Source organism: Sorghum bicolor, chromosome 7 (assembly GCF_000003195.3).
Source record: "Sorghum bicolor cultivar BTx623 chromosome 7, Sorghum_bicolor_NCBIv3, whole genome shotgun sequence".
NCBI lineage: Eukaryota > Viridiplantae > Streptophyta > Magnoliopsida > Poales > Poaceae > Sorghum > Sorghum bicolor.
In genome coordinates this window covers 38,893,865-38,914,013 of record NC_012876.2, presented here as the reverse complement: position 1 = coordinate 38,914,013, position 20,149 = coordinate 38,893,865, and the positions used below count along the sequence as shown (strand labels likewise).

General features: G+C 47.6%; 1 protein-coding gene across 4 annotated transcripts; it reads right to left on the bottom strand.

Moving 5' to 3' along the window:
* Nucleotides 3,320-18,373, bottom strand: LOC8069882. Of its 4 annotated transcripts, none has more exons than XM_021464601.1 (6): nucleotides 18,137-18,373; nucleotides 6,510-6,581; nucleotides 4,935-6,429; nucleotides 4,494-4,804; nucleotides 4,330-4,408; nucleotides 3,320-3,896 (listed from the first exon to the last, which is right to left on the bottom strand). In XM_021464601.1, exons 3-6 carry the CDS (start codon nucleotides 5,077-5,079, stop codon nucleotides 3,760-3,762), a joined length of 672 nt encoding a protein of 223 aa, XP_021320276.1. In that variant the 5' UTR covers nucleotides 5,080-6,429; nucleotides 6,510-6,581; nucleotides 18,137-18,373; the 3' UTR covers nucleotides 3,320-3,759. The 4 variants fall into 4 exon arrangements, with proteins under 4 accessions (XP_021320276.1, XP_021320278.1, XP_021320277.1 ...); XM_021464603.1 differs by having other exon boundaries at nucleotides 4,494-4,801; XM_021464602.1 differs by having other exon boundaries at nucleotides 4,935-5,101.

Sequence of the window (20,149 nt, the reverse complement as noted above, 5' to 3'; positions counted from 1 at the left end):
CATTGGGCTTGACAGTGGGGAGAGCGAGGGAGAGAACATCCAGAGCCTCCCCCACCACCATCACCGCCACGTGGGATGCGAGACGGTCGGAGTTCTCGGCATCGGTGACAGGCGCGGCGGGCGCCATGGGATGTGGGGGAGGAGAAGGCGAAGTTGGGAGGGAGTTTGGGGGCGACAGTGCCGCCTCCGGCTCGACTCTGCTTGCGTCGTGTGCGGCGGCGGGGAAAAAGGGCGTGCGTGGAGGAGAGCGGCGGTGGTGGAGGAGGGATGGGATGGTGAGGCGGAGCGGAGTTGGGGGCGGTGAGGAGAAACCCGAAGAAGACCGAATGTAACCTGTCTCTATAAAAATTACCAACCTGGTGGTAATTCAGTCTAAGTCTGGCTAGGAAGGAACTTTTAGCTTCCTAAAACCTAGCTAAGTAGGCTGGCCAGCCAACCAAACAATCTACATTGCCCAGCTAAACCAAAAGTCACCGAACACACCCGTACCTAAGGATGAAAACGGAACGGAAATATCCCGAACCGAACCGAACCGCTTTCTATATTGGATCCGATCGAATTCGTATTTTCTTGTCCGACTTTACCGTTTTCGTTTTCCTATTTTAGATGTTTCGTATTTTAAATGTAAAAGTAGAAAACGGTTTAGATATTTTTCAACCGTTTTCTACTTTTCTACTTTTAATTTGAAATATTTCGAATTCAAAATTTGGTTTAAACCGAATTTAGTCGATTGCATGGTCACACAGCCTAATTACAGAGTACTCACTATGCATCTGTGTTCTTTCTACTAGTGGCTAGCTATGTTCCTGCTAGCTATTAATTACTTGTTCTTATTTATGTGTGGGCTATTGTATTAAATACCTAAGACCAAGAATCATGCACTTTTTAATTATTATATGCACTTAAACTTGATCGTGTATATACTTAGTTATGCACTTAGTACTACATATCGGTGTTTCGTATTGAGTTTTCGTATATCGACCGTATTCGACATAAATCCGCTCGAATTGGTTCGTTTTCGAAATTCTTAATATTTCGTAAGTTCGCGTTCGTTTTCGTGTCCGATTTTACCGTTTTCGTTTTCGTTTTCGTATTTTAAATATAAAAATAGAAAACAATTTAGAAGTTTTTCGACCGTTTCCAACCGTTTTCATCCTTACCTGCGTGCCTGCGAACGGCACCGGAATCGGACCGAGTCGCATGAGGATAGCTGGGCCGATACTCCTGATGGGCCACTTAATCACTTGGACCGAATTAAAAACAACGCAACGACAGACACCTGGTCAGCAGCGATGCCAGCGAACATTCCTCCTGAAGATAAAGAACGGAAATGGGACTCCAAAATGGCAGGTAAGATATAAGGAAGTTGCTTTGAAGGGCGGAGAAATATAGAGCAAATCTTTTATTGAAATAACTCTAGAAATTAAAATTTAGATAATTATTAGGTTTAAGAAGGCTCTTATATATTAATTAATTTTGGATTCTTCGTAGGCGAGTTGTTGTGTGGTTACTTGTCGCTCTCCGGAGGATATTCCTAGAAATTCTAGGGGAAGCTTAGTGGTTACTTTGTGGTGGCCGCATTTGACGGCGGTAGATCATTTTCTTGGTGGTTTATTTATATTTAATATATATCGAATACTACTACATGAGATTGATTGAACTACTTGCGCCTGGTCTAATCCGTCGGTCGACACACTTGGGAACGGTTGGCGGCCAGGATTTCTTCCAGTCCTGGAACGAGTGAAACCGTGCCTGTCACTCGTTCCCACCCTATAACAATTTTTTTTTGTCTGTAACTAATCCCTGCTTCAACCATATGCTGTTCGATTAGACAGGGATCTAAGGCCCTGTTTAGATTGCTGATGAAAATTTTTTGGGTGTCATATCGGATGTGTTGAAAGGATATCGAAAGGGGTTTTTAGAAAATAATAAAAAAAACAAATTACATAGCTCGTCAGGAAACTGCAAGACAAACCTATTAAGCATAATTAATCTATCATTAGCACATGTGGGCTACTGTAGCACTTAAGGCTAATCATAGACTAACTAGGTTTAAAAAATTCGTCTCGCGATTTTCAACCAAACAGTGTAATTAGTTTTTTTTTATCTATATTTAATGTTCCATGTATGTGTATAAAGATTCAATGAGATGCATACAAAAATTTTAGATGGGGAACTAAACAGGCCTTAAAACAGGCATTGCTTGGGACACTGAGAAACACCTCTTTTTCTAGGCATGGATCTTCAACCATGTACCAACTATCACAAGTATTTGAGTACTGCATAAAATACGTTGCAAATACTCCCATATTTTGGGGTTCTTGATCTGCAAGTCTATAAAGGACATGCTAGCTAGTGCCGAAAGTGACAAGGTGCACCAAAATGCTCTCATGATCCACTCATGAAATTACAATCTTTTCTCACACAAACCATCACAAAAGTGCACATTTCAAAGCATAATTTAAACAAGTAGATAACTAGTCTAAGCCTACTCAAGTGTCTAGGCTCTTTGTCGAATCCAATGTTTCTCGATCATTGCCTCCTCCTTGAAAATGACAGCAAGCTTTTTTATAAATTACTAAATAATTAAACGAAAATGACTCACAATGTAGTCAACCAAAGCATAATTAAATCAATATATCAGTTTAAAAGAATCAAGCTCACTAGTCACTACCTAGACATGATATTGTAAGTTTAGTGACAAATATGGACCTAGCCTACATCAGTAGCATGTCATCCGTAAACTATAGTGCTACATAACTCCATGGCTTCACTAGGGTAAAGATAAAAAAGGATCTAGGCAATAGTAGTTTCAAATTCTAAATTATTTTCATGCATCCAGAAAAGGTCCTTTAGATCACAACTTGAGAAAAATAATGGCATTTGTATAGATGCATGACTCTAAACTCACTTTTTTCGAGTGACTCTGAACTCACTTGTTTGTGTTGTGTACAAGAACCACCGTGCATATGCAATTAGTACTAGTCAGTACATTCAGCACAACTGCTAGCTTGGTAGAGCAGTAAACTCTTTAAAAAAAATGGGACATAGGTTCCTACTAGCTTTAGATACAAATATGAACCTAAGCTATGGTAGCATGTCACCCTCAAATTTGTAAATTGTTTTCATATCTCTAGAGTAGTGTCGCAGTTGCAAAATGCATCAAGTTTTCAGGCCTAGAGAAACTTGTGTCCATATCTACAAACATATGCGAACTAAATACCTAAGGTTAGGTAGACTGACATATCTACAAACATACTCTTGTAGTCAAATAGAAGGAAAACATCTAGTTTTCAGCAGTTAAGTAGACTGACCTGTTAGACCATCGCATTTTTGAGCCAAATCAAAGTTGATTCTTGATCTAGTTCACAACCAGTTAGGAAGGCCTCTCTATTCTCTTTGCTTTTGATGAAGACAGCAAATGCCTTTGCTTTTTCTTCCTTTGTCACATCCATTGTGCTCAAAACAGAAATACACCTTTTGATAGAGAAGTCATTGCCTTGAGCAACCTTTGGCTAGATCCTCCTTTTCTTTTGCTAGATCCGCAGACTCATTTTGTACTTGTTTAGTCCTCATGTCAAGGTATCTCCCCATCATTTCTTCAATCCTTTCACCCTTGTTCTTAGGCCTCTTTTGTTGCTTCTCATGATTTTTTCTTGATCTAGTAGTTCTTTGCTGCTCGCTTCTTTCAACATCTACGACCTCATTTTCTTGATCTCGTGACAGAGAATCTCACTGTCCACTTCTTTCAACAATAGCCTAACTCATTTGTATCTCAGTGACCGAATCATTTTCATCTAGTACCTCATGAGCTTCAATGTTGTCCAAGTCATCTACATCATGAATTTGTGGTGGCTCAAGGGAGGTGAGATTGTAAGTTCCTTCAGCTAAATGACCTACACAAACATGATATGAGATTAAGCATTACTTTTGTGATTCCAAGTTTTATTATTGCTGCTCTCAGATGAAATTCAAGTTTTACTATTGTTGCTCTATATTATAAAGTGGTCTTGCCTGAGAACAACAACAAACCTAGGACAAAAGATGACAATCATTACTTTTGTGATTCCAAATCGTTACATGCTGAACCAAAGGCACAACGAAGAAAAAGAGCTCATTGCAACCTTCAGTTGACAATAGGATGAAAGAAATGATATATGCAAGACCAGGACATAGAGAAAGATTTCAACAACTAGCTACGACAGACTACATGTTGAACCAAATAATATATTGTGATTCCAAAACATTACATGCTAAACCAAATAGTGTTGCATTTGCATATATAGAAAAAATATTATGACATGTTATTTTTGAGGAAATAGAACCTACCATCATAAAGCTCACCCAAAGCATCAAATAGTGGAAATCTTGCCTTACTGTTCCGGAACTTCTTGATTTTAGGGTATGACTACACATTCAAAGAGAACCATTGATCAAATATGAGATTATCACTATGAGGACATATATAGATTTACTTCAAGAAATCAACTTACCACTTTGAGGTTAGCCCACAGAGCTGGTGTTCCTTCAACCATATGCCTATCTTCATTCCATGTGGCCCCACTCTGTTGTCTTGCCTCTTTTAGCATCCTATAGTCTTTCTTTAGTTGCACTTCTTTGTCTTGAATCTGACTCTTTGTGTAGTTGACATACTTGTTCCTCAGATGGAACTCCTTCACCATCTTATTCCACCCTTCTGAGCTCCAACCATTGTCACCTCTATAACCACTATCTTTATACTCATGGAGAATGTCTACCCGGGACTTCTCAAGGGCTGGATTCCACTCTGCTCTTTGCTTTACTACTACATAAACAATGGTCAAACATCAGGTTACATAGAAATGATAGTTTATAGTAGTGAAACAACAACTACCAGTTTACTTTGCCTTATAGCAAATAGCAACGGAGAAATAACAGAGAATTAAACACCATACCTCTTGGAGAACCTCCAGTTTTCTTTGCCTTACTGCATTTAGGTGAAGCCTTCTTTTTAATACCACTTGGGTTTGCCAAGAACTTTTGCAACTTTGGTGATGCCCTTGCAATTATATTGAGCTTTGGTGAGCTCTTCCCAACCATCGTTGTCAAATATGACACAAGCCTATTCACTTATTACAAGCCAATCTTATTACAAGCTTATTCATGACAAAAGCTTATTACAACCTATTTAAAGACTAATTTAAAGACTAAAAAGAAGTCTCTGCTTAATTACAATGCAAACTTATTAACTTATTAGAACCTATTCAAAGACTAATGTAAATGTTGTCGGTACTGAACCCATATTTCTTCGGCGATGGTGTCTCTTAAACTGTTGCCTTCTACTGAACCCACATTTAGGACATCCAATTCATCACCACTTGGTAAAACAACTAAGGTACTTGGAGGGATATTATCTGGCTGATGATCTAACCATTCCTCATCTCCATGAAGTAATCGGATCAAATTATGAATGATGGCAGCAGCTATAGGTATCTTTACTTGATTTTCCAACATGTGGAATGTGGCAACTTTTAGAATAGGGAAGCGCTTTTTAAGCACCCCCAAAGCCCTTTCCACATGGTTCCTCAGCAGTGCATGGCGGTGGTTGAAGAGCTCCTTCGGGTTCTGTGGCCTTCGACGTCCAGACCCAAATTCTTTCAAATGATATCGAACTCTTCGATATGGAGCAAGGAAAGATGGAGTATTCGCATACCCTCCATCAACTAGATAGAATTTGCCTGGAGGTACTTGGAAGCCCTTGCTCATAGCTGATCGTAGCACTCTAGAATCTGTAGCCGATCCCTCCCATCCACTAGAAATGAAAGTGATGTTGAGATCAAAATCACATGCCACCATCACATTAATACTTAGTGTGCCCTTCTGATTTCTAAATGGAGAAGCTTTCTCAGAGGCTATGGAAATAGGAACATGAGTTCCATCAATGGCACCTAGACAATTCTTGAAAAATGGATAGAATCTAGGATTGTCTTGGATTTTTTGATGCACTTGATTAGGATTAGGAGCTTGAAGGAAACGGCGAGAGAGTGTAGGAATGACAACCTTGAAGAAGTGGTTGATGTGATGATGGAAGGTGTCATTGCTGTGCCCAAAGAACACTTGTGACTTAACATATATAGGAAGAAACCCAACTTCTCCTCCACCATGATCCTAGTATCAACAACAAGCCTTTTCCTTCTAAGGTAAGTTGCCAATTCTCTAAAGATGTATGGTTCCATCCTAAATGCAACTTGACAGTTCTTGACATGTCCCTTGAGGAGTCTACGAACTTTAACCTCGCCTGTTTCTTCCGAAGTATGGCGTTTCCTCCTTTCTCCCCCTCTAATAGAACTCATAAGATATAAGGTAGGGAAAATAAATAGCATCATGTCATCATCTTCCTCCTCCCTCCTCTTTCTAATGCGATCTCGCAGTGATAGACTCATTGTAGAACTGAAGCATATAATTTTATAGTCATAAAGAAGCTAGATATTATTAACCATGTCATATAGAAGCTAAATATTCTAGTGTACCTTTTGGAGTTGGTACTGATCCCACGAAGGCGGAGGTTCACCTTCCCCAACTCTAAATGGTGGTGGAGAGATCTACAAGTAATAAGAAATAGCTACATTTAGCATAGCATGCTACATTTTTGGAAACTGAATATGTGGGGGTATAAACCCCTATACCCTTACGGCTAGACTTCAGCCAGGAAGCTTGGTCCACTACGAGACGAGTTCAAGGCTTGATCCGACAGCCCGAGTTTCGCGCAAGGAAACAAGACGTGGAGATCAGGCAGGATTCTAGTCGGTTAGAATAGGAATTGATATCGAATTATCTATGGCAATTGTAACCGGCTAGGATTAGTTTCTAGATCTGTAACCCTGCCCTCCAGACTATATAAGGAGGGGCAAGGGGACCCCCTAGGACGGATCATACATCATATTCTCTCAGCACAAATCAATACAACCAGACGCAGGACGTAGGTATTACGCCAACCCGGCGGCCGAACCTGGATAAAAAGCTTGTCCGTGTCTTGCGTCACCATCGAGTTCGTAGTTTGCGCACCGTCTACCGATAAACTACTACCGTGGGTATACCCCAAGGTAGACTGCCGACTAGCTTTCGTCGACAGTGGCGCGCCAGGTAGGGGGTGTGCGTACAACTTTTCCGGCGAACAAGATGGTCACGATCCCAGCTTCGGCGACCGTGCCCGAAGGCCTCACGTTCACCGTCGGCCAGATCACGTGGACGACGTGCAGCGGCGGTTTCGCGACCACGGTTCCGAAAGAGATCCAGATCCAATCTGAGATCACGCCGTCTCCGACCACACGCATGACGGCACCAAGCTCCCGACCACCGTTCCCGCTCTACAAGGGAAAGGAGATCGACTGCTCGGACCTCCTCCAAGCGCTCGATCGCGCTGATTCCAAGCTACTCGAAGTCTCCCAACTAATAGATGGAGTTCTGCGCCAGCCCGACCAAGCCGCTCGAGCAGATTTTTCGAAATTCCGCCGGCCAACTCGTGTCGCCACACACGAACGGCTAGGAACGTCCCTGACGATAACCTCAACCCCCGCAGGACGATCCGTCGAGCTCAAAAAGGAAGACTATCCTTGCGGCCTGAACAACTCGGCCTCTGTTTACTCACAGCATGTCCAATTCGTTTTCAGCAAAGCGGGCTGGTCGCCGACAAGGAACAATCGTCACCATGTCAACATGGTGACCATCCGAGAGCTACGGGACGGCCAGGTGTCTAGCACCAACTCAAGCACCGGCTCCGTTCCTACCGAGGTTGTGAACACCGAAGACGAGGACTACGACCTGGATTTCCCTTCACACCCTCCGGGTTTCGACCGGTTCCCGATATTCCCCCCCCGGCGAGGGGATATTGTATTCAATGTCAGCGCCGACGAACCGGTTGTTGACGGAGAAACAGACGACCAGAGGCAACTCCGCGAACAGCGTAACGCCGATCGCGCCCGACGGCGTGCGGACGAGCAACAACAGACGCCACCAGGTAACCTCAACGATGCCTTTGACATGGTCGGGGACCAGCCGGTCTACAAAACGCCAAGCGCCAACGTGGCTGTCGCCATGGCCAACCTGGATCGGCTTCCTGACACACCCGAATGCCAGGGAGTCCGAACCAGTATCCGAGCACACCTGATCGCCGCGATGGGACAGACAGCGACTCTGCTCAAGAGAGTCCAGGACGTCTCTTATACGGAAGCCGCCTCCGACCATACTCATCGTAGCCGGGCCTCGCCCAGCAGGCGTCGCCGCAGCCGCTCCCCCGACAACCGTCGAGGGGACTCACGGCGCGACGATGGTGGTCGAGACGCCGATGGCCGCCGCCAGCAGAACCGCGTACGCGGCCAGGAAGAAGACGATCAACACAGGGATCAGCCGCTCCCCCGACAACTGTCGCCATGGCTCGTCAGGTTTCTAAGGGACAACGTGAGCGTTTTCGCATGGAAACCCGCAGACATGCCCGGCGTCCCACGAAACCTGATCGAGCACTCCTTAAACGTCTCGAAGACCGCAAGACCAATCAAGCAAAAACTGCGACGGTTCGCTCGTGACAAAAAGGAGGCTATTAGGACAGAAATAACACGGCTTTTAGCAGCCGGATTCATAAAAGAGGTGTATCATCCCGATTGGCTCGCCAATCCGGTTCTTGTACGCAAAAAGAATAATGAATGGAGAATGTGCGTTGATTACACCGATCTCAACAAACACTGTCCTAAAGATCCTTTTGGTCTTCCTCGCATCGACGAGGTGGTCGACTCAACGGCCGGATGCGAACTCCTCTCCTTTCTAGATTGCTACTCTGGTTATCACCAGATCTCGTTAAAAGAAGAAGATCAGATCAAAACATCCTTCATCACACCCTTCGGCGCATACTGTTACACTACCATGTCTTTCGGACTTAAAAACGCCGGGGCCACTTATCAAAGGGCCATCCAGCAATGCCTCCACGACGAGATTCGCGATGACCTCGTCGAGGCCTATGTGGACGACGTGGTCGTAAAAACAAGGGATGCGAGCACCCTAATCGACAACTTAGACCGAACATTCAAGGCACTCAATAGGTACAAGTGGAAGCTCAACCCCAAGAAATGCATTTTCGGCGTTCCTTCCGGTCTACTGCTCGGCAACGTCGTCAGTTGCGACGGCATACGACCAAACCCTTCAAAAGTCAAAGCCGTACTCGACATGCGACCACCGAAGAACGTCAAGGATATTCAAAAGCTAACCGGATGCATGGCCGCCCTCAGTCGTTTCATCTCAAGGCTGGGAGAAAAAGGCCTCCCTTTTTTCAAACTATTGAAAGCGTCAGAAAAATTCTCCTGGACAGAAGACGCCGACGCTGCGTTCACTCAGCTTAAGACCTTCCTCACTTCACCGCCTGTTCTCACAGCGCCCCAGCCCAATGAAGACCTGCTCCTTTACATTGCTGCAACCGACAGAGTTGTTTCCACGGCAATAGTGGTCGAGCGAGATGAACCAGGACACGTCTTCAAGGTCCAGAGACCCGTTTACTTCATAAGCGAAGTTTTAAACGAATCCAAGGCCAGGTACCCACAAATACAGAAGCTTATATACGCCATCCTGATAACGTCAAGAAAACTGAAGCACTACTTCGACGGCCATCGAGTCCTGGTGACAACCAGCTTTCCCCTCGGTGACATCCTGCGCAATAAAGACGCCAATGGCAGAATCGTGAAATGGGCAATGGAATTATGTCCATTTTCCCTAGAGTTTCAGAGTCGCACCACTGTCAAGTCCCAAGCCCTGGTCGATTTCATTGCCGAATGGACGGATCTCAACGAACCGTCCGTTCCCGATGTCTCAGACCACTGGTCAATGTTCTTTGATGGGTCCTTGAACATCAACGGTGCAGGCGCTGGGATATTGTTCGTATCACCAAACAAGGACAAACTCCGCTACGTCCTTCGGATCCTTTTTCCGGCGTCAAACAATGTCGCCGAGTACGAAGCTTGCTTACATGGCGTACGACTAGCCGTCGAGCTGGGGGTTAAGCGCCTCTACGTCTACGGCGACTCCGCTTTGGTCATCAACCAACTCAACAAGGAGTGGGACGCAACCCACGAGAAGATGGATCTCTACTGCAAAGAAATTCGCAAATGGGAAACTAACTTCTATGGCATAGAGTACATCCACGTGGTCCGGGATAAGAACCAAGCAGCAGATGCGTTGTCAAAGTTAGGCTCGTCTCGGGCCCAAATCCCGCGCGGTATTTTCGTCCAGGACATCCATGAGCCGAGCGTAAGCTCCCCCCTGGTCGACAAGCAACCCACCGAGGCAATGCTCATAGATGACGCCACTCCGACAACCGGTGGGCGCGACTGGCGTATCCCGTTCATCAAATACATCTCAGACGGGACAGGTTTTCAGGACAAAACAGAGAACGAGCGTCTCATCCGACGATCAAAGAACTACATCCTGGTCGACGGAAAACTCATGCGGAAAAACGCAAGCTCCGAGGTACTGCTCAAGTGCATACCCCAAGACGATGGTATCAAGCTCTTGGAGGACATACACGCCGGATCCTGCGGCAACCACGCCGCATCTAGAACGCTGGTCGGAAAGGCTTTCCGAGCCGGTTTTTACTGGCCGACCGCGGTCAGCGATGCAGAAAAACTGGTTCGGCGTTGCGAAGGATGTCAGTTTTTTGCTAAGAGGACCCACGTACCTGCCCATGAAATTCAAACCATCCCGTCGTCTTGGCCCTTTGCCTGCTGGGGGCTTGACATGATCGGACCATTTAAACCAGCCCCGGGCAACTTCAAGTTTGTCTTCGTGTTAATCGACAAGTTCTCCAAGTGGATTGAATACATGCCCCTGGTCAAGGCAACTTCCGAGAAGGCTGTGGAGTTCCTCAATCAAATCATACACAGATTCGGCATCCCGAACAGCATAATCACCGACCTGGGCACTCAGTTTACTGGCACCACTTTTTGGGATTTCTGCGATGACAGAGGCATAGTCATAAAATATGTGTCAGTGGCACATCCACGTGCCAACGGTCAGGTTGAACGTGCTAACGGGATGATCGTCGACGCCCTAAAGAAAAGATTGTACACCGAGAACGACAGAGCACCCGGTCGATGGATGAAAGAATTGCCGGCAGTGGTCTGGGGCCTCCGAACTCAGACCAGTCGAAACACGGGGGTGTCTCCCTATTTCATGGTGTACGGCGCAGAGGCGGTTTTGTCGTCCGACATACACTTCGGATCCCCTAGAATAGAGCACTTCGACCAGGTGACCGCCGACAACGCCAGAGAACTCGAAATCAATTGCATGGAGGAAAAGCGTTTAGTTTCATGTCTCCGAACAGCAAAATATCTCGCGGCAGTCAGGCGATACTACAACAGGAACGTCAAGGACCGTTCCTTCGTGGTCGGCGATCTGGTGCTTCGATGGAAAACAAACCAGGAGGGAATGCACAAGTTATCTACTCCCTGGGAAGGACCCTTCGTGGTGTCCGAAGTCACACGACCTACGTCCTACAGATTGGCATACCCAGACGGAACACGAGTGCCTAACTCTTGGCACATCGACAAACTGCGACGTTTCTATCCATAAAGTTTTAGCGACTTTCTTTTGTAAGTGTCTTATAACTTGTGACAATAAAATTCTCTATTTTTTTTGCCTATACCTTGTCATACACAGCACTCGGCAAAACTCCCGCAATGGATGCTCTTGGCGACAACCAAGACAAATACGGTGACACGTCACTCAGATATTTTTACAGCGCTCAAAACAACAGTCATGACAAAAAGAAAACTTTATTACAAACTTTACATACAAAGTTTACAATAAATACCCTGACGGGCAGATACTAGTCTATTACTACAGACTACTTTATTGGCCTAGCTGCTCGGGCTGATCACCCGCCTGGCCCTGCTGCCCGGACGAAGGGGTCGGGGCCACCGGCGCCTGGCTGGTCGAGACCGCAGGCGTCGACCGCCCATCTCCAGCAAAGGACGCGCCCGACAACTCCCTGGCCGACCTATCTGAGCTCGGCTGGTCTGGAGGAGTGGCCGTTCCGCACAGGTTGATGTCGCCGATCACTGTCGACGACAAGTCCAGCAGACTACCCCGAAGTTCGTCCGCTTCCTGTGGGCCGACTTCCTTCGGGTACCCCTTCTCCAGCCTGCTCAAGTCGACCAGGGGGTAGTGGGCGCGTACCATGCTGAGGACGTGCGCGCCGGCAAACTCCCCGGCGTCCTTCACAAACTGCTGGAGCCAGTCCCACGCCCGTTGCGCCTTTTGGACCGGGGTCAACTGCGGCGCGCGGGGCTGGCTCTCCGGGAGCTCGGGACTGATCAGGTCCAGGACCGGGGACACTCCCTTCCAGATCCTGCAACAGTTGACCTTCCAGGAGTCCCGGTCCTTGACCAGCTCATCCAGGTGTTTTTTGGCGTTCACCTTGAGCACTGCAAACGAAACGAAACGTTACTTTCGGCATACCAGACAAGCAAAGGAGCAGGTAGCAACCAACAAGGCGGCACCCATTACCAGCTAACTCCCGATCTTTCCGACTTAATTCCTCTTCCGCTCGCCGTCCGGACTCCTGTGCACTGGCGAGCTGTTGACCGAGCTGCTCCTTCTCTTGTTGGAGGCTCGCCACCTCCTCCTCCAAGTCTGCGTGAATCCTAAACTGGTCAGCGAAGCAAACTATACAAGTATGCGAAACTGCTCGGAGCGTGTGACTAACCTTCCTGCAGCCGGTACTGGTCGGCCAGGCGACGAGCGAGGTCGAGACGACGCTCCTTCTCGGTGCTCATCTCGACCACCTTCTCTCCGACCTCCGCCCGCAACCGGTCTACCTCCGCGGCAAGGGCCTTGTTCTCGGCCATGACGCCTTCTATCTGGTCAAAGCACCGTTTCCGGTACTTCGCCGTTTTCATAACGTCCTACAAAGCAAGCATATAACAATGCGCAGAAGACAAGGCAAAAGAATGCGCGGCAGCTCAAAACGCCGCTTACCTTGACTTCGTCGACAAGGCGCTTGGCCGCGCGCTCCACCCTGGCGGCCTCTTCGGACTCGGCAAGCTCCTCATGACCGATAAAGTGATCCCCGCGTTGGCGCCACACATACACGTGTTGGCGGCCATCACGGGGACGACCCTCGATCTCTTCTACCTCGTCGTCGGAGGCCGCCCTGGTTTCCTCCTCCTGGGCTGCGTCACCCCCGGTGGTGGTCCCAGGCGTCACCGTCCCTTGGACCAGACCTGGGGAGCCCGCAGCCGGAGAGGCTCCTGCTCGGGGCGGCGGGGGGACTTCACTCCCCCGGCAGGAGGAGCGGTCGGAGACCTTCCCTTCTCTGAGGAGTCAGTTGGGGGAGCCTCCCCAGCCCTGGTCGGGCCGCTTGTTGTAGTCGGCGCCGCGCTCGGGAGCTCCTCGGTGCTCCCAGGCGCGACTGCAGCAGTCGGCTGTTCTGTGGTCTGGGGGGCCACATCCCCAGAACCGCGGGCAGGCTCGCCCGTTCCCTGGCCGGCAGTTTGGCCAGGGTCGACATCCGATGCCGCACTACAGGAACAAAAGTTAAAAAAAAAGGAGTCCAAAATACGTAAGTTGAACACTTACAGGTCTGACCGGCGATGGGTCGCGGTGAACCTCCTCCTCGCCCGGCCGGTCGGCGCCTGTGCCCCCACCTCGGCAACTTGCGGGGCAGCTGCGCCGCTGGCCACTCGATCAGTGGCGACCGGTGCAGCGTCTGGGCGGCCCCGAGGCCGTCGGACCAACGACGGCGCAGCCTCCTCGTCGTCGTCGTCGTCGTCGACGATCCGCACGAGCCGACGACGCTTCGGCGCTTGGCTGCTCTCCGCCGGTAGGTCTGCCGGCAGCTCCGGCGTCGGCAGGGGATCCACCGGCAATGGCCTTTTCCCCGCCACCCTCTCCTCGGAGGTCGGGACGGGGCGGGCTCGGCCTTCCTCTGGCGGGACCTCTCCCACAGGATCTTCCATCCCCGGTGCCAGTGATACGTACACTACGCACCGGTCGACATCACCGACCTGCAAAAGTACCAGAGATGAGCCAACTACAGACGACATACGAATGATCAAACGAAGTCTGCTACATACCTTTGGTGCTGGTCGTCCTAACTTGAAGGCTTGCACCCGATCACTGCTACGGGTGAAGCCCCCATCCGCGAAGTTAAACAGCTCGTTCAGCAGCTGTTGTACCTCCGCCTTCTCCAGGATCTCCGACCGCATCCTGGTCGGGTCTGTGCTTCCGGCATACTCATACGCCGAGTGCACCCTCTTCTGGCAGGGCATCACCCGGCGGCAAATGAAGTTGCCGACCACGCTAAGCCCATCCAGGCGCGACCAGTCGATCAGCTTCATCAGATCTGCCACTTGACCGTCGAACTCTGGGCGGTCAGTCCAGCTCGCCCTCTTCTCGGGAACGTACCCCACGTCGCAGAACGTGGAGCTGCCCGGTTCCTCCCTGACGTAGAACCACTTCCTGTACCATTCGGTCAAGGAGGTGTTCCATGGGCAGTGCAGGTAGCGATTCTTCATCCCATCACGAAGGTTGAGGTATACTCCACCTGCAACCTTGGAGCCTCCAACTGCTCCCTTCTTCCTCAGACAGAAAAGGTACCGGAAAAGATCAAAGTGCGGCTCTATGCCAACATAGGCCTCGCACAGATGGATGAAAGTGGAAATAAGGAGAATTGAGTTCGGGTGCAGATTGCAAATCCCGATCTCATAGTACAAAAGAAGACCTTGAAGAAAGGGATGAACAGGAACACCAAAGCCTCTCTTGACGAAATCCTCAAAAACGACGATCTCACCGGCGCGAGGGTCGGGGTAGCTCTCCCCTTCCGGCGCCCTCCAGCCGCCGAGCTCTGCGCCGTGCAGAAGCCCCATGTCGACGAGGTCACCAAGAGACTTTGTGGTGCTGCGAGACTTTTTCCACTCCTTGGCCATCAACTCGGCCCTCTTCCTGGAATCGCTCTTCGCCATTAGAGGTGCGAATGTGAGCTGGAGCTAGGAAAATGCAGGAGATTGGAGAAGATGAGAGCGGAAGATTTGAAGGCAATGGCAGGAGAAGCGGTACAGGCGGTCCTATTAGGCCCTTATAAACCCGCGACCCCACCTCTCCCACTTCCTGTATTCTCGGGAAGTGGGCAGGCCATGCGGCGGACGCGGCGTTTCGGTTTACAATGATTATAGGCAATTAATGCGGCGGAGTTTTCGTACCAATTGATGGTTTCCTTTTCTCAAACCATGCAAAGAGCGGTTGTACAGTTGCCAGGTGCGGCTTTTTATGCATCCGTCTGACATATCGTCAGGAGACCCCGTCATGTCAACTTTAATGGGAAAGATTTTTTCAAAAGTAAGAAGACACATACACCAGTGAGTAAGCAATCCGGGGACTGCACCGACCACCGAGCATTCGATGCTCGGGGACTGGTCGCCCAGTCAATCAGCTCGGAACTTCAAGGACTGCACCGACCACCGAGCACTCGATGCTCGGGGACTGGTCGCCCAGTCAATCAGCTCGGAACTTCAAGGACTGCACCGACCACCGAGCACTCGACGCTCGGGGACTGGTCGCCCAGTCAATCAGCTCGGAACCTCAAGGACTGCACCGACCACCGAGCACTCGACGCTCGGGGACTGGTCGCTCAGTCTATCAGCTCAAAGCTTTAAAGCATGCACCGACCACTGAGCACTCGACGCTCGGGGACTGGTCGTGCAGTATAGAAACATATAATTCCAGGCAGCGCACTAAGTGCCTGGGGACTGGTCGATTGGTCTTTCCGATTGCAGACGAGCATGACATGCTCGGGGACTGTTGAATTCAATTTTTTTAGACCTTGCTACAAGGCTCATACTTCGCCTTCCAGCAAGCTCGGGGACTACATCGGTACGATGCATCTAGCGATGCATCTCAATCTCAAAACTACTTTGGGGAATTTTCTCTTGACCCTGGCACCACGTGCCTACGTCACCTACTACCAGGCTCGGGGACTAAGTGGGCACACTTCACCTGGCGGTGAATTTGCTTGCCTTTTTTGGATGCTGCTACCTTACAAAAAGGGCAAAGTGGGCACACTTCACCAGGAAAGAAATTTTTTTTAGAGCACCATGCATTCTTCGAACAACCTGCTTCTTCGATGATAATGTTGATCAATGAACCGTTCGGGCGATTTCCCCGCTCATTGAAGACGACAGGCCACGCTGATCGAAGAAGCTCAAGACGGCGTGTTGCATCACAATACATGGCGCTCGGGGACTAGCTGTGGGGGTATAAACCCCTATACCCTTACGGCTAGACTTCAGCCAGGAAGCTTGGTCCACTACGAGACGAGTTCAAGGCTTGATCCGACAGCCCGAGTTTCGCGCAAGGAAACAAGACGTGGAGATCAGGCAGGATTCTAGTCGGTTAGAATAGGAATTGATATCGAATTATCTATGGCAATTGTAACCGGCTAGGATTAGTTTCTAGATCTGTAACCCTGCCCTCCAGACTATATAAGGAGGGGCAAGGGGACCCCCTAGGACGGATCATACATCATATTCTCTCAGCACAAATCAATACAACCAGACGCAGGACGTAGGTATTACGCCAACTCGGCGGCCGAACCTGGATAAAAAGCTTGTCCGTGTCTTGTGTCACCATCGAGTTCGTAGTTTGCGCACCGTCTACCGATAAACTACTACCGTGGGTATACCCCAAGGTAGACTGCCGACTAGCTTTCGTCGACAGAATAGTGCTGGAGAATACATAATAGTGCTATAGTAACAAGAAATAGCTACAATTGATAAGAAATAACTACATCTAAATAGTGCTGGAGGATACACAATACATTTAGCATTGCATGCTACATTTCTGGAAACTGAAAAATTGCTGAAAACAACATGCTAGAATTTAAAATATGCTCACAATTTCTGTCATTGCACAAGCATAGTGTTTTCTAACTATGATCCCAGCTCCTACACACAAAGAAACTTTGTTAGTCATACAACATCTATGCTCAGTGAAGGAAAACGTAGATACATTTCAGCACTTCGAAATACCAAATCAAATCGTGCTCGAATAGTCACTAATTGACAAACCGGCAAAGAATTAGACCACACACACTCCCCAAAATAACAGCACGCAGGTTAGCCACACGGTCAAGATTGTCAGGTTACCACACATTTTGTCATCAACCAGTTCAAAGGGGTATTTGGTGACACCTAGATGTCTGGCGCCCGAGAGTGGCCTCTAGTCTGCTGCTACCAGAGTCCAGAGGGGTATTTGGTGACACTTAGGCGTCTGGTCGATGTGTGGCGTTCCATCTGATTGATCCATTCGCCTTGTTAATTTGTTGCTGTAAGGTACTATTACCTGTGTCTGGTTGTTTGTTTGTTGAAATAAAAGGTGAAGAAAGCTTGTTCCTTTTTAGATTTTATTATTGTTATTATGCAAAGGTACTCTATGTGAGATGTAGTAAAAGTGGAGGCGCCTCAAAGAAAATTATGACTCTTGGTCGTGAAAAAAATCCACAGCTGCTTGCTAAAGTTCCCAGTAAATAAATAAAGATAAATAGCTAAGTATAAGATGATGGCAAATGGTACGTACACATCTTGTGTGACATGAAAGGTGCTACAATTGAACTGCTGTGGCACAAACCACTGAATGAACGAACCAAAAAGAAACAAGAGAGCTTCTAGCCTCTAGGTGTCAAGTCATGAATCAATGAATTTCTCAGTGAGGTGTCAAGTTGGCCCTCTGAAACTGAAACAAAGGTCTTTGAATTAGCAACGGGGGACATGCGTGCGTGCTGCTTCCACAACAAAGAAGAGAAGCGAGCAGGCGATGATTAACAAAATGTAACGGCTCAACTCTGAGTGTGGATTAGTAGATCGGGTCAACTGACAAATGGATTGCCGTCAACCAGTTTGTCCTAAACATAGTCCGAAGCAAAGAATAACTGAACTGAATGGTCATATATGGAAGCCCGGATCTCGTGGCCACCAACGACGAGAAGCCACCACCAGAGCCTGATCTTGTGGCCACCTACGACGGGAGGCCGGATCTCGCCGCCGCCGAAGCTAACCAGTAGTTCCAAGAACCAAGAACCCTAACCCTAAAGCGCTAGAGGAGAGGGAAGGACGCGGTGCCTTACCGGAGAGAAGGCGGCAGGGCGCGTGGACGTCAGAGAGGAAGAGTTCACCCTCGCCGTTGTCGTCACGGTGGTGGTCGTGCTGCGCCGTCGCGCCGTCGCCTCCTGCGCCCCCAGGTGTGCGGAGCAGCGGATGCCTCGCGCTTGCGCGGTCGCGGTCGCTCGCGGTCACGAGCGACTTCGTTCCGGAGGTCTGGAGGTCCGAAATCGATCCAGGGCGTTTTGTGCAGATGAGAATCCAAGCCAGGCCTGTTTTGGTTCCAGATTTTACCGAAACGAACGTAGATTTGGGCTCATGACTGCATTGAAAACGGGTCGCACCAATCCACCCGGATTGGGTCGTTCCAGGCCTCAATCCGGCCGAAACGAACAAGGCCTTAGGGGGCATAGGGGCGTTCGTTTCAAGGGGAATAAAGATCTGGAAATATTTCAGCCGGGAACGTTATTGTATTTTGTATAGGCCATCTGCATCAGAATTTATTCCTAGCACAGAACGACTGTAAACGAAGGAGACCGGAGTTGTACTACCCATCACGACTGTAAACGAACGAGACCGGAGTTGTACTCCCCATCAAAACGTACGGACATTCATATATTATTGCTACTGGTGATACTGAAGTACGGACTAGCATATGTTTATGTCTCATCGGATATTTGGAGATCAATTAAAAATATTAAGTATATGCTAATTGCAAAACTAATTTTATAAATGGAAACTAATTCGCGAGACGAATTCATTAAGTCTAATTAATTCATGATTAGCTCATGTGATGCTACAGTAAATATGTGCTAATTAGTTCTTAATTAGACTTAATAGATTCGTCTCATGAATTAATTACAATTTATACGATTAGTTTTATAATTAGCTCATATTTAGTCTTTTTAATTAGCATCTAAACATCCGATGTAATAGAAACTAAAGTTTAGTTCCAGGAGAAAACACCCTCATGAGACAGAACTTAGAATGTTGATAGGTTTATAAAATATAAATAAATTCAATTTATTTCTGGACTTCAACTTGACTGTTGTGAATATAATGTAATAAATTTTACAAATATATTTTTCTTAACAATGGACACTTTTGTATTGAAAATAAAGACATCATTTTTTTTATTACGCTGCAGGAAAAAAAATGTTTGCCAAACTAGAGACATGGATTACTGTCTCACGAGTATGACTCGATCATGCTAACCATAACATAGAGCACAAGAGCAGCTAGCATAAACCAACCTTGAAAAATTCTTGGGAAATCGAAACAGAAATCAGGTTTTATGTAGCCAGGTAACATTAGTGAAAGCTCAGCTTTTCTGATCAAATTAGCCGGGCTAGCTAGCTCTTTCATCGCGTGAACAGGTGGTCTCCTCTAGCCATATTTTATATCGTCGCCTTTACAAAATTGGAAGATGCTTTTGTACGTAAACACGGGCCTTGTTTGGTTGACAACAAAATTCAAAAAACTTGTTTAGTGTACGTGGAATATTAAATATAGATAAATAAATAATTAATTAATTGTACAATTTGCTTTTAATTTTCAAGACAAATTTTTTGAGCCTATAGTCTATAGTTGAACAATAATTACTAAATACAAATAAAAATGCTATAGTAGTGTCAAAATCTAAAAATTTTTTGGATCTAAACAAGACCATGGTATGTGTATAGAGACGATGTCAGTTATTAATAGGTTACTTCACAGATGGATTATGTTTTTATTGGTCGTCACTTCTCTAGGGCCCTGTTTTGCTTTTTTTTAAGCACGCCTTGGCGCGTATTTCATTAAGCAGGAAGAGTTTTTAGTACATCCAAAGAACGACTAGGTAATCCAGGTTACCAGCCAACAACGAGCACTCTCCTCACCCCTCGAAGACAGAAGAGACTACATTGAACGAGAACCTTCGACAGGCTCTACAACAGCCTACGCGAAACGAGCAGCCAGCGCGGTGAGGCCCCTGTACCCTGCTGAGCACCACAAGTTCAGCTCCTGCTGGATATCGTTGGCGAGCCTCGACGCTGTTCTCT

Bases quoted from the DNA above. Each gene is read 5' to 3' on its own strand.
- LOC8069882 (XM_021464601.1), bottom strand. From the start codon at position 5,079: ATGGTTGGGAAGAGCTCACCAAAGCTCAATATAATTGCAAGGGCATCA. The intron at 4,805-4,934 runs GTATGGTGTTTA...TTGTTTATGTAG, and splicing joins AACTGGAGGTTCTCCAAGAG to TAGTAAAGCAAAGAGCAGAG. The intron at 4,409-4,493 runs GTAAGTTGATTT...TTGAATGTGTAG, and splicing joins TGTGGGCTAACCTCAAAGTG to TCATACCCTAAAATCAAGAA.